General features: G+C 47.7%; 1 protein-coding gene across 1 annotated transcript in view; it reads right to left on the reverse strand.

Moving 5' to 3' along the window:
• Positions 1-269: 269 nt before the first annotated feature.
• The window catches only part of prkn (parkin RBR E3 ubiquitin protein ligase), a gene marked incomplete at its 5' end in the record, with an annotated part of 19267 nt that continues 4876 nt past the window's right edge, over positions 270-14660 (reverse strand). Inside the window, 6 exons of the mRNA XM_083775101.1 lie at positions 270-407; positions 1874-1991; positions 3310-3396; positions 5222-5371; positions 8248-8309; positions 8913-9049. Coding sequence (XP_083631227.1) covers positions 298-407; positions 1874-1991; positions 3310-3396; positions 5222-5371; positions 8248-8309; positions 8913-9049 — 664 coding nt within the window. The 3' untranslated portion in view covers positions 270-297. The remainder of the gene's footprint in view (positions 408-1873; positions 1992-3309; positions 3397-5221; positions 5372-8247; positions 8310-8912; positions 9050-14660) is intronic.

Below are 14660 nucleotides of genomic sequence, written 5' to 3' on the forward strand. Positions count from 1 at the left end.
GTGTGTGTGTGACACTGTGTCAGCCAAACCAGTGGGTACCCATACAGTCTGGGTTCCAGGCCACTCTGCAGTGTGTGTGTGTGTGTGTGTGTGTGTGTGTGTGTCAGCCAAACCAGTGGGTTCCCATACAGTCTGTGTTCCAGGCCACTCTGCAGTGTGTGTGTGTGTGTGTGTGTGTGTGTGTGTGTGTGTGTGTGTGTGTGTCAGCCAAACCAGTGGGTACCCATACAGTCTGTGTTCCAGGCCACTCTGCAGTGTGTGTGTGTGTGTGTGTGTGTGTGTGTGTGTGTGTGTGTGTCAGCCAAACCAGTGGGTTCCCATACAGTCTGTGTTCCAGGCCACTCTGCAGTGCCAGCACCATTCAAAGTGACACTGTGCTCTGGGACACACCATGTGCATGCAGCCCCCTGGTGGAGAGAAGCACACATTACGCCCCATTACAATACAGCGCATTGCATTAACATGCATTACATTAAAACACAGTATAATGTCAGACCTGCAATTTATCAGGATAATTGCTTAACCCATTCTGACCTGAGATCAGATTCATACGAGGTTTCCACTGGACACACACTGGTCTGATTATAACCCATTCTGACCTGAGATCAGATTCTATAAAAATGTCAGTCGTTCTTCGATTTTTCAAAAATAGCAGACCTACAAGCTCGTAGCGCGCCACTCGGTGGCGCGCTATGAGCTTGTAGATCTGCTATTTTTCAATAGCTAAAGCATAACATGATGCTGACACCAAAATGGGTTCCTGTTCAGAATGGGTTAAATCCTCCTTTGCTAACCCGAGAAATCGAGCGACTGAGATGGATTTTCGAACAAAAGATATTTGCATTAGCAGAATATTATAGAGCAGGGGTTCCCAACCTTTTTTGGACCAGGTACCCCTTTTGGGGTAGATATTTTTCCAGGTACCCCCTCATCCTCGCAACACAGATAACAATATATTTACAACCACAAGCAGTGTTTCCTGCAGGAAAAAGCTTTGGCATGGTGCTGGGCGCAGGTCGCAGGGGGGCCTTCTTGCGTCGAACATTTTGATTAATTAATTAATTTGATTCAATAATTAATTAATACGTTTAATAAATTAAGATTAATTTGTATTATTGCTCTTGTATTGCTATTGGAGACACTGGGGGGACACTGGGCAGGCACTGGGGGGACACTGGGGAGACACTGGGGAGGCACTGAGGGGACACTGGGGAGGCACTGGGGAGAAACTGCAGCCACTGGGGAGACATTGGGGAGGCACTCAGGGGATCACTGGGGAGGCCCTCAGGGGACACTGGGGAGGTACTGGGGAGCCACTGGGCAGACACTGGGGAGGCACCATGGCGGACACTGGGGAGGCACTGGGCAGACACTGGGCAGACACTGCAGGGCAGACACTGGGGTGGCACTTGGGGAGGCACTGGGGAGGTACTGGACATTTCATATCACACACACACCATGATTCACTAGCCCCCTAAAAGAAAAAAGTTTTTTTTTTTTGTTTTTTTTTAGGGGGCTTGGGTACCCCCTGGCTATGCGTCGCGTACCCCTAGGGGTCCGCGGACCCCACTTTGGGAACCGCTGTTATAGAGAAAGCTTGGGACATACGGACAAAGAAAACTTATATGTGACGTATTTTATTTTTATGATAATGCTTATTTCTGTTTTTGTTTTATCAAATACTTATACTTATAATCCCGTAAGCGTAAGGGATGGGTCTTAACGACAAGACACGAAAAAAAAATTTCATTCATTCATTCTCATGTTTCTTTAATCTCAATGTTTTTGAGATGTTTTTTACTTGTTAAGTAAAGGTTAAATACAATTAAAAATACAGACAGACATACAGACAGACAGACAGACAGACAGGTACCTGTCTTCTCCACGGGGACCCTACATTGAGGACAGGGTCTGGTGGTCTCCTGGATGGTCTGTCGAGACGCCATCTCCCAGCGAGCGCGCTCAGTAGCCTCCTCGTCTGTCACGAAACCCTGAGGCCGCGGAGAGGAGAAGGAGAGTCAATGCCCACCGCGGCTCAGTGACGTCATAATGTAGTTTTATTACCACCGCGGCTCAGTGACGTCATAATGTAGTTTTATTACCACCGCGGCTCAGTGACATCATGTTGTAGTTTTATTACCACCGCGGCTCAGTGACGTCATGTTGTAGTTTTATTAACACCGCGGCTCAGTGACGTCATGTTGTAGTTTTATTACCACCGCGGCTAAGTGACGTCATGTTGTAGTTTTATTACCACCGCGGCTCAGTGACGTCATGTTGTAGTTTTATTACCACCGCGGCTCAGTGACGTCATGTTGTAGTTTTATTACCACCGCGGCTCAGTGACGTCATGTTGTAGTTTTATTATCACCGCGGCTCAGTGACGTCATAATGTAGTTTTATTAACACCGCGGCTCAGTGACGTCATGTTGTAGTTTTATTACCACCGCGGCTCAGTGACGTCATGTTGTAGTTTTAATACAACCGCGGCTCAGTGACGTCATTTTGTAGTTTTATTACCACCGCGGCTCAGTGACGTCATAATGTAGTTTTATTACAACCGCGGCTCAGTGACGTCATGTTGTAGTTTTATTAACACCGCGGCTCAGTGACGTCATGTTGTAGTTTTATTACCACCGCGGCTCAGTGACGTCATGTTGTAGTTTTATTAACACCGCGGCTCAGTGACGTCATGTTGTAGTTTTAGTAAAAACAGAGAGATGTGTTTGGGGTGAGCGGTGAGTCTCTTACCACCGCGGCTCAGTGACGTCATGTTGTAGTTTTAGTAAAAACAGAGAGGTGTGTTTGGGTGAGCGGTGAGTCTCTTACCACCGCGGCTCAGTGACGTCATGTTGTAGTTTTAGTAAAAACAGAGAGATGTGTTTGGGGTGAGCGGTGAGTCTCTTACCACCGCGGCTCAGTGACGTCATGTTGTAGTTTTAGTAAAAACAGAGAGATGTGTTTGGGGTGAGAGGTGAGTCTCTTACCACCGCGGCTCAGTGACGTCATGTTGTAGTTTTAGTAAAAACAGAGAGATGTGTTTGGGGTGAGCGGTGAGTCTCTTACCACCGCGGCTCAGTGACGTCATGTTGTAGTTTTAGTAAAAACAGAGAGATGTGTTTGGGTGAGCGGTGAGTCTCTTACCACCGCGGCTCAGTGACGTCATGTTGTAGTTTTAGTAAAAACAGAGAGGTGTGTTTGGGGTGAGCGGTGAGTCTCTTACCACCGCGGCTCAGTGACGTCATGTTGTAGTTTTATTACCACCGCGGCTCAGTGACGTCATGTTGAACATATGATTGGTTAGCTTACCTGTGGGACACCGCCATTGGGCGTGGCCGAACACTGTTGACACGCCCCCTCGTGGAACGCCTCCTTACAGTTCCGACAGAAGACAAACTAGAACGCGCGCACACACACACACACACACACACACAGACACACACACACACACACGCATGTTAACTTATGTATATTTATTTGACATCACAGTCATTGCTTTAGGTGCATGTAGCATCGAGTGCTAGTTTTCAATCACCATCCACCATTCATGTCATTGCGTCATGTCGGTGAGTAGCATCATTTCTCCACTAGGTGTCAGCATTGCTAATGCTAAATGAACCGTAGCCCACAATCTCTGCTCAAGCTCTCTTACTTCGGCCCCGGAAGAGAATTCCCCTTTAATTTTTATATAAAAAGTATTTATTTAACGATATTTAGGCCTCAAAACCAAATGAAACATTTTGGGCCGAACAAATAATTAGAACGAAGAACCGATTGTGTCCTAATGTCTGAATGGCCTGTCATTTTCATATTCTATATTCTATATATATTTTGGAATATATTTGAAATGTCTTTAAAACATTTAGACCCGAGTTAAAAAAACATTCACTTTGAAAGAATATATATTCAAAGGTTTGCGCCACATTTTTACGATTTTTCAAAAATAGCAGATCTACAAGCTCTATGAGCTTGTAGATCTGCTATTTTAAATAGCTAAATTATAAGATAATGTTTAAAACACCAAAATGGGTTAAAACATTTGAGAACGACAGTCCTACCCCACATCCCAGCCTGTTGCTAGGTGGACAGTGTATCTTTGATTGATTGATTGAAATATTTATTAACAGTTTGTAGAATTTACAGTACATTTTAAGCACAAACTCAATACAAAGACTGTCAACTGTGAGTGGACGACCCAATTAAGCATTACACTTGTTTACAACAGGGTCCACATTGCTCAATTCATCAAAACATTTAAAGACATACAGACATTTAGAGACATACAAATAGACATTTCTATGTAGCTAAAGTACAGAACAGGAATTCATCATATGGGAAGCAAAAAAGGGAAAAGATACGTATACAGTGAGGGAAAATGGGGGGGGGGGGGGGGGTGGGGTGGGGTGGGGGGGGATTCAGATTTGACAGAGGCCAGTTTCGAATTGCAGCCATCCGTAGGTGCCCTTTGAGAGTGGTTTTGAAGGAGTCAAGGGATCTCACCCCACATCCCAGTCTGTTGCTAGGTAGACAGTGTATCTCACCCCACATCCCAGTCCGTTGCTAGGTAGACAGTGTATCTATCTCACCCCACATCCCAGTCTGTTGCTAGGTAGACAGTGTATCTATCTCACCCCACATCCCAGTCTGTTGCTAGGTAGACAGTGTATCTCACCCCACATCCCAGTCTGTTGCTAGGTAGACAGTGTATCTATCTCACCCCACATCCCAGTCTGTTGCTAGGTAGACAGTGTATCTCACCCCACTTCCCAGTCTGTTGCTAGGTAGACAGTGTATCTCACCCCACATACCAGTCCGTTGCTAGGTAGACAGTGTGTATCTATCTCACCCCACATCCCAGTCCGTTGCTAGGTAGACAGTGTGTATCTATCTCACCCCACATCCCAGTCTGTTGCTAGGTAGACAGTGTATCTCACCCCACATCCCAGCCTGTTGCTAGGTAGACAGTGTATCTCACCCCACATCCCAGCCTGTTGCTAGGTAGACAGTGTATCTCACCCCACATCCCAGTCTGTTGCTAGGTAGACAGTGTATCTCACCCCACATCCCAGTCTGTTGCTAGGTAGACAGTGTATCTCACCCCACATCCCAGTCCGTTGCTAGGTAGACAGTGTATCTCACCCCACATCCCAGTCTGTTGCTAGGTAGACAGTGTATCTCACCCCACATCCCAGTCTGTTGCTAGGTAGACAGTGTATCTCACCCCACATCCCAGTCCGTTGCTAGGTAGACAGTGTATCCGGGTGTTGTGTTCGTCGGGCAGGATGCCGGCTCCACAGCCCGGAGCCGGACACAGAACTCCACCGGACTGGAGCACACACTCCTCTGCCCCGTAGCGCTGGTAGCGACAGTACTGCACGCACGCACGCACGCACGCACACACGCACACACAGACACGCACACACATGCGCACGCACACACACACACACACACACACACACACACACGAAAAAAACAAAACATTTGTAACCAAACATTGTAACCGCAATCTTACGTTCTTTAGATATTGACAGTTGAATATGGCAAGAACACATGGTTGGTAATACATCAAACACATAGAAATAGACATCAAGGATCATACTGTAAGTACAGTAAGCTATATGAGTACAGTAAGTACACAACAGAATGCCTACATAATACATACATAATATGCTACCGTCCTAAGAGACATAAGTTGAGCCTCTGCATTCGCCTGTAAGGTCGTCGAGGCTAGAGGGGAGGGGCTACGGGCCAAGATGGAGTCTGAAGAGGTGGGTTTACAGACCAAGATGGAGTCTGAAGAGGTGGGTTTACAGACCAAGATGGAGTCTGAAGAGGTGGGTTTACAGACTAAGATGGAGTCTGAAGAGGTGGGTTTACAGACTAAGATGGAGTCTGTAGAGGTGGGTTTACAGACTAAGATGGAGTCTGTAGAGGTGGGTTTACAGACTAAGATGGAGTCTGAAGAGGTGGGTTTACAGACTAAGATGGAGTCTGTAGAGGTGGGTTTATAGACTAAGATGGAGTCTGTAGAGGTGGGTTTATAGACTAAGATGGAGTCTGTAGAGGTGGGTTTATAGACTAAGATGGAGTCTGAAGAGGTGGGTTTACAGACTAAGATGGAGTCTGTAGAGGTGGGTTTACAGACTAAGATGGAGTCTGAAGAGGTGGGTTTACAGACTAAGATGGAGTCTGAAGAGGTGGGTTTACAGACTAAGATGGAGTCTGTAGAGGTGGGTTTATAGACTAAGATGGAGTCTGAAGAGGTGGGTTTACAGACTAAGATGGAGTCTGAAGAGGTGGGTTTACAGACTAAGATGGAGTCTGAAGAGGTGGGTTTATATAGACTAAGATGGAGTCTGAAGAGGTGGGTTTACAGACTAAGATGGAGTCTGAAGAGGTGGGTTTACAGACTAAGATGGAGTCTGAAGAGGTGGGTTTACAGACTAAGATGGAGTCTGAAGAGGTGGGTTTACAGACTAAGATGGAGTCTGTAGAGGTGGGTTTACAGACTAAGATGGAGTCTGTAGAGGTGGGTTTACAGACTAAGATGGAGTCTGAAGAGGTGGGTTTACAGACTAAGATGGAGTCTGAAGAGGTGGGTTTACAGACTAAGATGGAGTCTGTAGAGGTGGGTTTACAGACTAAGATGGAGTCTGAAGAGGTGGGTTTACAGACTAAGATGGAGTCTGAAGAGGTGGGTTTACAGACTAAGATGGAGTCTGAAGAGGTGGGTTTACAGACTAAGATGGAGTCTGTAGAGGTGGGTTTACAGACTAAGATGGAGTCTGTAGAGGTGGGTTTACAGACCAAGATGGAGTCTGAAGAGGTGGGTTTACAGACTAAGATGGAGTCTGTAGAGGTGGGTTTACAGACTAAGATGGAGTCTGTAGAGGTGGGTTTACAGACTAAGATGGAGTCTGTAGAGGTGGGTTTACAGACCAAGATGGAGTCTGAAGAGGTGGGTTTACAGACTAAGATGGAGTCTGTAGAGGTGGGTTTACAGACTAAGATGGAGTCTGAAGAGGTGGGTTTACAGACTAAGATGGAGTCTGTAGAGGTGGGTTTACAGACTAAGATGGAGTCTGAAGAGGTGGGTTTACAGACTAAGATGGAGTCTGAAGAGGTGGGTTTACAGACTAAGATGGAGTCTGAAGAGGTGGGTTTACAGACTAAGATGGAGTCTGAAGAGGTGGGTTTACAGACTAAGATGGAGTCTGAAGAGGTGGGTTTACAGACTAAGATGGAGTCTGTAGAGGTGGGTTTACAGACTAAGATGGAGTCTGTAGAGGTGGGTTTATAGACTAAGATGGAGTCTGAAGAGGTGGGTTTACAGACTAAGATGGAGTCTGTAGAGGTGGGTTTACAGACTAAGATGGAGTCTGAAGAGGTGGGTTTACAGACTAAGATGGAGTCTGTAGAGGTGGGTTTACAGACTAAGATGGAGTCTGTAGAGGTGGGTTTATAGACTAAGATGGAGTCTGAAGAGGTGGGTTTACAGACTAAGATGGAGTCTGTAGAGGTGGGTTTACAGACTAAGATGGAGTCTGTAGAGGTGGGTTTACAGACTAAGATGGAGTCTGTAGAGGTGGGTTTACAGACTAAGATGGAGTCTGTAGAGGTGGGTTTACAGACTAAGATGGAGTCTGTAGAGGTGGGTTTACAGACTAAGATGGAGTCTGAAGAGGTGGGTTTACAGACTAAGATGGAGTCTGTAGAGGTGGGTTTACAGACTAAGATGGAGTCTGAAGAGGTGGGTTCTCAGACTAAGATGGAGTCTGAAGAGGTGGGTTTACAGACTAAGATGGAGTCTGTAGAGGTGGGTTTACAGACTAAGATGGAGTCTGAAGAGGTGGGTTCTCAGACTAAGATGGAGTCTGTAGAGGTGGGTTTACAGACTAAGATGGAGTCTGAAGAGGTGGGTTTACAGACTAAGATGGAGTCTGTAGAGGTGGGTTTACAGACTAAGATGGAGTCTGAAGAGGTGGGTTCTCAGAGCACGGTGGAATGTTGTCTGTGAGTCTGCAGTTGTGATTTACTGAAAAGCCCAAACCACACCAAAGGGTCGGGTCGGGACTCAGAAGCCCTTGCAAGCCAGTTATAGGTCGATGTCCTGTTACGTCTTCATAACGCGCCGGCCTCGTCAACGTGTGTGTGTGTGTGTGCGTGTGCGTGTGCGTGTGCGTGTGCGCGTGCGCGTGTGCGTGTGCGTGTGTGTGTGTGTGTGTGTGTACAGTATGTGTGTCTCACCTGTTCCTCTCCCAGCACTCTAAAGTGATGCACCTCTTTGATGAGAGAGTCAGCACAGCCAGCTGCAGAGAGAGAGAGAGAGAGAGAGAGAGAGAGAGAGACTCAGATACTCAGAGAGAGAGAGATCATTATTTTAACTTTTATGTTTTTTTCCTTCATACCATGAATGCCTAACTAACTTGTTACGTGGTTTGGTTACTACCATTAATAGCATAATATAATATATAATAACATTATACTACCATTAATAATAACATGAATACTAACTTCATCAGTGTCACCACAGGAGCAAAAAGGGGTGTGTGCGTGCGTGTGTGTGTGCATGCGCACCAGGACAGGGCAGAACAGTGTGTGTGTGTGTGCGTGCGCACCAGGGCAGGGCAGTGTGTGTGTGTGTGCGTGCGCACAAGGGCAGGGCAGTGTGTGTGTGTGTGTGCGCACCAGGGCAGGGCAGTGTGTGTGTGTGTGTGTGTGCGCACCAGGGCAGGGCAGTGTGTGTGTGTGCGTGCGCACCAGGGCAGGGCAGTGTGTGTGTGTGTGTGCGTGCGCACCAGGGCAGGGCAGTGTGTGTGTGCGTGCGCACCAGGGCAGGGCTGTGTGTGTGTGTGCGTGCGCACCAGGGCAGGGCAGTGTGTGTGTGTGTGTGTGTGTGTGTGTGTGCGCACCAGGGCAGGGCAGTGTGTATCCTATGTCAGGGTGGTGGATGAACTGTCTCTCGTTAAGGCGTGTCTCACAGTAACCATGGAAACAGTCCAAACAGATCACATGACGCTCCGCACACTGGGACACCAGGACGGGACTCCTGGAGGATGGGAGAGGAGGAGAGGAGAGATTCAAGACTTAACACTTATTATGCTAAAGACGTGTACACACACGTCCTATCAGATTAAACCGTGGGGTGGGGGGGACGTGATCTGTGCACGTGTGTGTGTGCGTGTTCAGCTAGGCTGAACCTGATTGATGCTTCACCACTACCACTGCTGATGAAGTTGGAGGCTATTACGCAGGTTTCCCTGACTTAGCATGGTTATAAGACAACAGTCTTGTCAAAACTCGACTATTGTAACTCCCTCCTTACTGGCCTACCAGCATGTGCACTTAAGCCTCTCCAGCTGATCCAAAATGCAGCAGCTCGCTTGGTCTTCAACCAGCCAAAATTCTCACATGTCTCCCCCCTGCTCCGCTCCCTCCACTGGCTCCCGGTCGCTGCGCGCACAGAATACAAAACTCTGATGCTGGCATTCAAAGCAACCAAAGGTATGGCTCCCCCATATCTTACAAGTATGATTGAACCCTACAAACCCTCCCGCGCACTCAGATCAGCCAACGCAGGGAAACTGGAAGTTTCCCTCACTAAAAACGCCGGGACAACGCTCCACACGTCCCAAACTCTTCTCCCTTCTGGCTCCAAAACTGTGGAATGCACTTCCCATTGCAGTCAGAACTGCAGCATCACTCCCAATCTTCCGCCGTAGCCTGAAAACCCACCTTTTCAGACTCCATCATGGCCCATAGCACTTACCCTAACCCCTTAGATAGCATTTCTGTTGGCTTAGATAGCATTTGACACAGACTTATAGCATGTTATGTAGACAGCACTATAATTGTATTGTATATAGTCATAGCACGCCATAGTACATATGTATAGCATAGTAGTAAATATGTATAGTTTATATGTATAGTGTATGTATAGTTTCATTATATAGATATTCCACTGTTACTTTCTTAGCTTACGCATGTTTCATGATAAATGCTTTTATGTGATGTATTCCCATGCTTTTGTTCTTGCTTACATGTAAGTCGCTCTGGATTAAGAGCGTCTGCTAAATGCCTAAATTGTAAATTGTAAATTGTAATAAGCCAGACCGAATCAGCCGTTGGCAAAAAATAAATTGCCTGCCGGCGGATTACGGTATGGAGAGGCTCAATTGTATACGCCCATTTCCTACACCAGAGAAATGGGGTGGCCAATCGGGACACGGTATGCAATATGGGCGGGCTTTGGTATACAGTGACTTTCAATGCTTGAGACCTTTGACTGACAGTAGCTCTGACCAATTGCGTCAAAGAGAAAATGTTTCAACCCGCCCCCCCTGGAAATGAAATCCAAGCTGAGCCTCCCCAGACTAATATCCTGCGGTCCGAGCGATATTAGTCTGGTTTATTAACCAGGCTAGCCCTGACTAGAGTACAACACCTCTTCTCCAACGTCCATCTGGCATGTAAAACACTCAGTGATCTAAATGACAGTGTAGTTCACTCTGTGAGGAAGTGGTTCGGGCTGGCCTACCAGCATGTGCACTTAAGCCTCTCCAGCTGATCCAAAATGCAGCAGCTCGCTTGGTCTTCAACCAGCCAAAATTCTCACATGTCTCCCCCCTGCTCCGCTCCCTCCACTGGCTCCCGGTCGCTGCGCGCACAGAATACAAAACTCTGATGCTGGCATTCAAAGCAACCAAAGGTATGGCTCCCCCATATCTTACAAGTATGATTGAACCCTACAAACCCTCCCGCGCACTCAGATCAGCCAACGCAGGGAAACTGGAAGTTTCCCTCACTAAAAACGCCGGGACAACGCTCCACACGTCCCAAACTCTTCTCCCTTCTGGCTCCAAAACTGTGGAATGCACTTCCCATTGCAGTCAGAACTGCAGCATCACTCCCAATCTTCCGCCGTAGCCTGAAAACCCACCTTTTCAGACTCCATCATGGCCCATAGCACTTACCCTAACCCCTTAGATAGCATTTCTGTTGGCTTAGATAGCATTTGACACAGACTTATAGCATGTTATGTAGACAGCACTATAATTGTATTGTATATAGTCATAGCACGCCATAGTACATATGTATAGCATAGTAGTAAATATGTATAGTTTATATGTATAGTGTATGTATAGTTTCATTATATAGATATTCCACTGTTACTTTCTTAGCTTACGCATGTTTCATGATAAATGCTTTTATGTGATGTATTCCCATGCTTTTGTTCTTGCTTACATGTAAGTCGCTCTGGATTAAGAGCGTCTGCTAAATGCCTAAATTGTAAATTGTAAATTGTAATAAGCCAGACCGAATCAGCCGTTGGCAAAAAATAAATTGCCTGCCGGCGGATTACGGTATGGAGAGGCTCAATTGTATACGCCCATTTCCTACACCAGAGAAATGGGGTGGCCAATCGGGACACGGTATGCAATATGGGCGGGCTTTGGTATACAGTGACTTTCAATGCTTGAGACCTTTGACTGACAGTAGCTCTGACCAATTGCGTCAAAGAGAAAATGTTTCAACCCGCCCCCCCTGGAAATGAAATCCAAGCTGAGCCTCCCCAGACTAATATCCTGCGGTCCGAGCGATATTAGTCTGGTTTATTAACCAGGCTAGCCCTGACTAGAGTACAACACCTCTTCTCCAACGTCCATCTGGCATGTAAAACACTCAGTGATCTAAATGACAGTGTAGTTCACTCTGTGAGGAAGTGGTTCGGGCTCAACACCCACACCACCAGAGACAGTATTTTACAGTCCAAACAGGACGGTGGGTTTGGCGTGCCGAACGTGGAGTGGATAAATATATATATATATATATATATATATATATAACGCCACAAGGCCGGCTCACTTGATGAACATGCTAAACAGTGACGACACGACTGTCAGGGAACTTGCTATAGATCTTCTCTGTTTCTAGATATGAAACGGCGTAAAGTGCCACTGGCAGCAGAGGGTGAGACAGGTTTCTGGCAGCAGAGGGTGAGACAGGTTTCTGGCAGCAGAGGGCGAGACAGGTTTCTGGCAGCAGAGGGCGAGACAGGTTTCTGGCAGCAGAGGGCGAGACAGGTTTCTGGCAGCAGAGGGCGAGACAGGTTTCTGGCAGCAGAGGGCGAGACAGGTTTCTGGCAGGAGAGGGCGAGACAGGTTTCTGGCAGCAGAGGGCGAGACAGGTTTCTGGCAGCAGAGGGCGAGACAGGTTTCTGGCAGCAGAGGGCGAGACAGGTTTCTGGCAGCAGAGGGCGAGACAGGTTTCTGGCAGCAGAGGGCGAGACAGGTTTCTGGCAGCAGAGGGCGAGACAGGTTTCTGGCAGCAGAGGGCGAGACAGGTTTCTGGCAGCAGAGGGCGAGACAGGTTTCTGGTAGCAGAGGGCGAGACAGGTTTCTGGTAGCAGAGGGTGAGACAGGTTTCTGGCAGCAGAGGGCGAGACAGGTTTCTGGCAGCAGAGGGTGAGACAGGTTTCTGGCAGCAGAGGGCGAGACAGGTTTCTGGCAGCAGAGGGTGAGACAGGTTTCTGGCAGCAGAGGGCGAGACAGGTTTCTGGCAGCAGAGGGCGAGACAGGTTTCTGGTAGCAGAGGGCGAGACATGTTTCTGGTAGCAGAGGGCGAGACAGGTTTCTGGTAGCAGAGGGCGAGACAGGTTTCTGGCAGCAGAGGGCGAGACAGGTTTCTGGCAGCAGAGGGCGAGACAGGTTTCTGGCAGCAGAGGGTGAGACAGGTTTCTGGTAGCAGAGGGTGAGACAGGTTTCTGGCAGCAGAGGGCGAGACAGGTTTCTGGCAGCAGAGGGTGAGACAGGTTTCTGGTAGCAGAGGGTGAGACAGGTTTCTGGCAGCAGAGGGTGAGACAGGTTTCTGGTAGCAGAGGGCGAGACAGGTTTCTGGCAGCAGAGGGTGAGACAGGTTTCTGGTAGCAGAGGGTGAGACAGGTTTCTGGCAGCAGAGGGTGAGACAGGTTTCTGGTAGCAGAGGGCGAGACAGGTTTCTGGCAGCAGAGGGCGAGACAGGTTTCTGGCAGCAGAGGGCGAGACAGGTTTCTGGCAGCAGAGGGTGAGACAGGTTTCTGGTAGCAGAGGGCGAGACAGGTTTCTGGTAGCAGAGGGCGAGACAGGTTTCTGGTAGCAGAGGGTGAGACAGGTTTCTGGTAGCAGAGGGCGAGACAGGTTTCTGGTAGCAGAGGGTGAGACAGGTTTCTGGTAGCAGAGGGCGAGACAGGTTTCTGGTAGCAGAGGGCGAGACAGGTTTCTGGTAGCAGAGGGCGAGACAGGTTTCTGGCAGCAGAGGGCGAGACAGGTTTCTGGCAGCAGAGGGCGAGACAGGTTTCTGGCAGCAGAGGGTGAGACAGGTTTCTGGTAGCAGAGGGTGAGACAGGTTTCTGGCAGCAGAGGGCGAGACAGGTTTTCTGGGGTTTAGAAGAAAGCCCAACCTTAAAATGGACTCACATGCTACTGGGTTTGGGGTGTCGTCCGATTGGGCCTGACCTCAATGACCTCTGTGTGAGAACTGGAGTATCTCTGTGCTGGGTTCGACCTGACTCTGAATCTGTAGCAGTTTCTAAAGGACATTATTATTATTACCACCTGTTTGATCTCAGTAAGGAGTACTGTAAACTGTAATTGATACAGAACACCATGTATCACCAGTCAATGCACGGAGGTAATGTTACAACAGCAAAAACAACAACAACACTGGACTGGTTTAAAACTACAGGGGAAGCTACAGTAGCTTGCCTTCCCGATGCAGACCACACCGTATCTCACACAATATTCAAGAATGATGCAGTCGATGAGGATATTTGTCACCTTTACAGTCAAAGCCAGATTACAGGTCCTTCCAACCAGACTCAATCTCTCTCTGTGGTACCCGAACACGTTTCCTCCTCATTGTCTGCACCGTGACCACACTCCACATGTTCTTAATGGCTGCTATGTATATAAGGGGATGTACATTGCTAGGCACGACATAATTGTTGACCTATTAGCTAAGGACATAAGTTCATATGTTTCATCATCTGCAAAAATGTATAAGCACTCACGTGTTTCAACTGCCATGTTCCTGCACAATAATGAACATGATGCCTTTTCAGATGTCACAGCTAATACACCAGATATGGTTGTTGTTGATGAGGACAGTAGAGAAGTGACCATTTTGGAAGTGGCATGTACATTGTGACCACAGTCTGGAAGAGGCATTCCTTACCAAGGTGCTTAAGTACCAGCGTCTTAAGGATGCTATTATACAGCTTGGCTACAGATGTAAACTACTTGTGTTCATATTTGGAAGCCTCGGTAATGTCCATAAATCAGTGGTGAGGGGCCTGCAGATTGCAGGCATGCCCAATAAGCCCAGAGCTGATCAGGCATCGGCAACATTCTGTTCAGTGTCTGCAATAATTGGCAGTCGACCATAGGTTGGCATGGGCTTTTTGTGACTGTCAATTCATATGCCAACACCGTGTGTGTGTGGTAACCGTAAGGTTGCCAGTTTGAACCCGGGCTCCCCCAGAGTTACTGTCGAAGTGTCCTTGAGCAAGACACTGAACCCCTAATTGCTCCCGATGTGCTAGTTGGTGCCTTGCATGGTTTCCGCTGCCATCGGTGTATGAATGGGTGAATGTAATGCACAATCTCTGTAAAGCGCCTTGGATA

This window comes from Protomyctophum parallelum (genome assembly GCF_964188405.1).
Source record: "Protomyctophum parallelum genome assembly, chromosome: 10".
Taxonomy (NCBI): domain Eukaryota; kingdom Metazoa; phylum Chordata; class Actinopteri; order Myctophiformes; family Myctophidae; genus Protomyctophum; species Protomyctophum parallelum.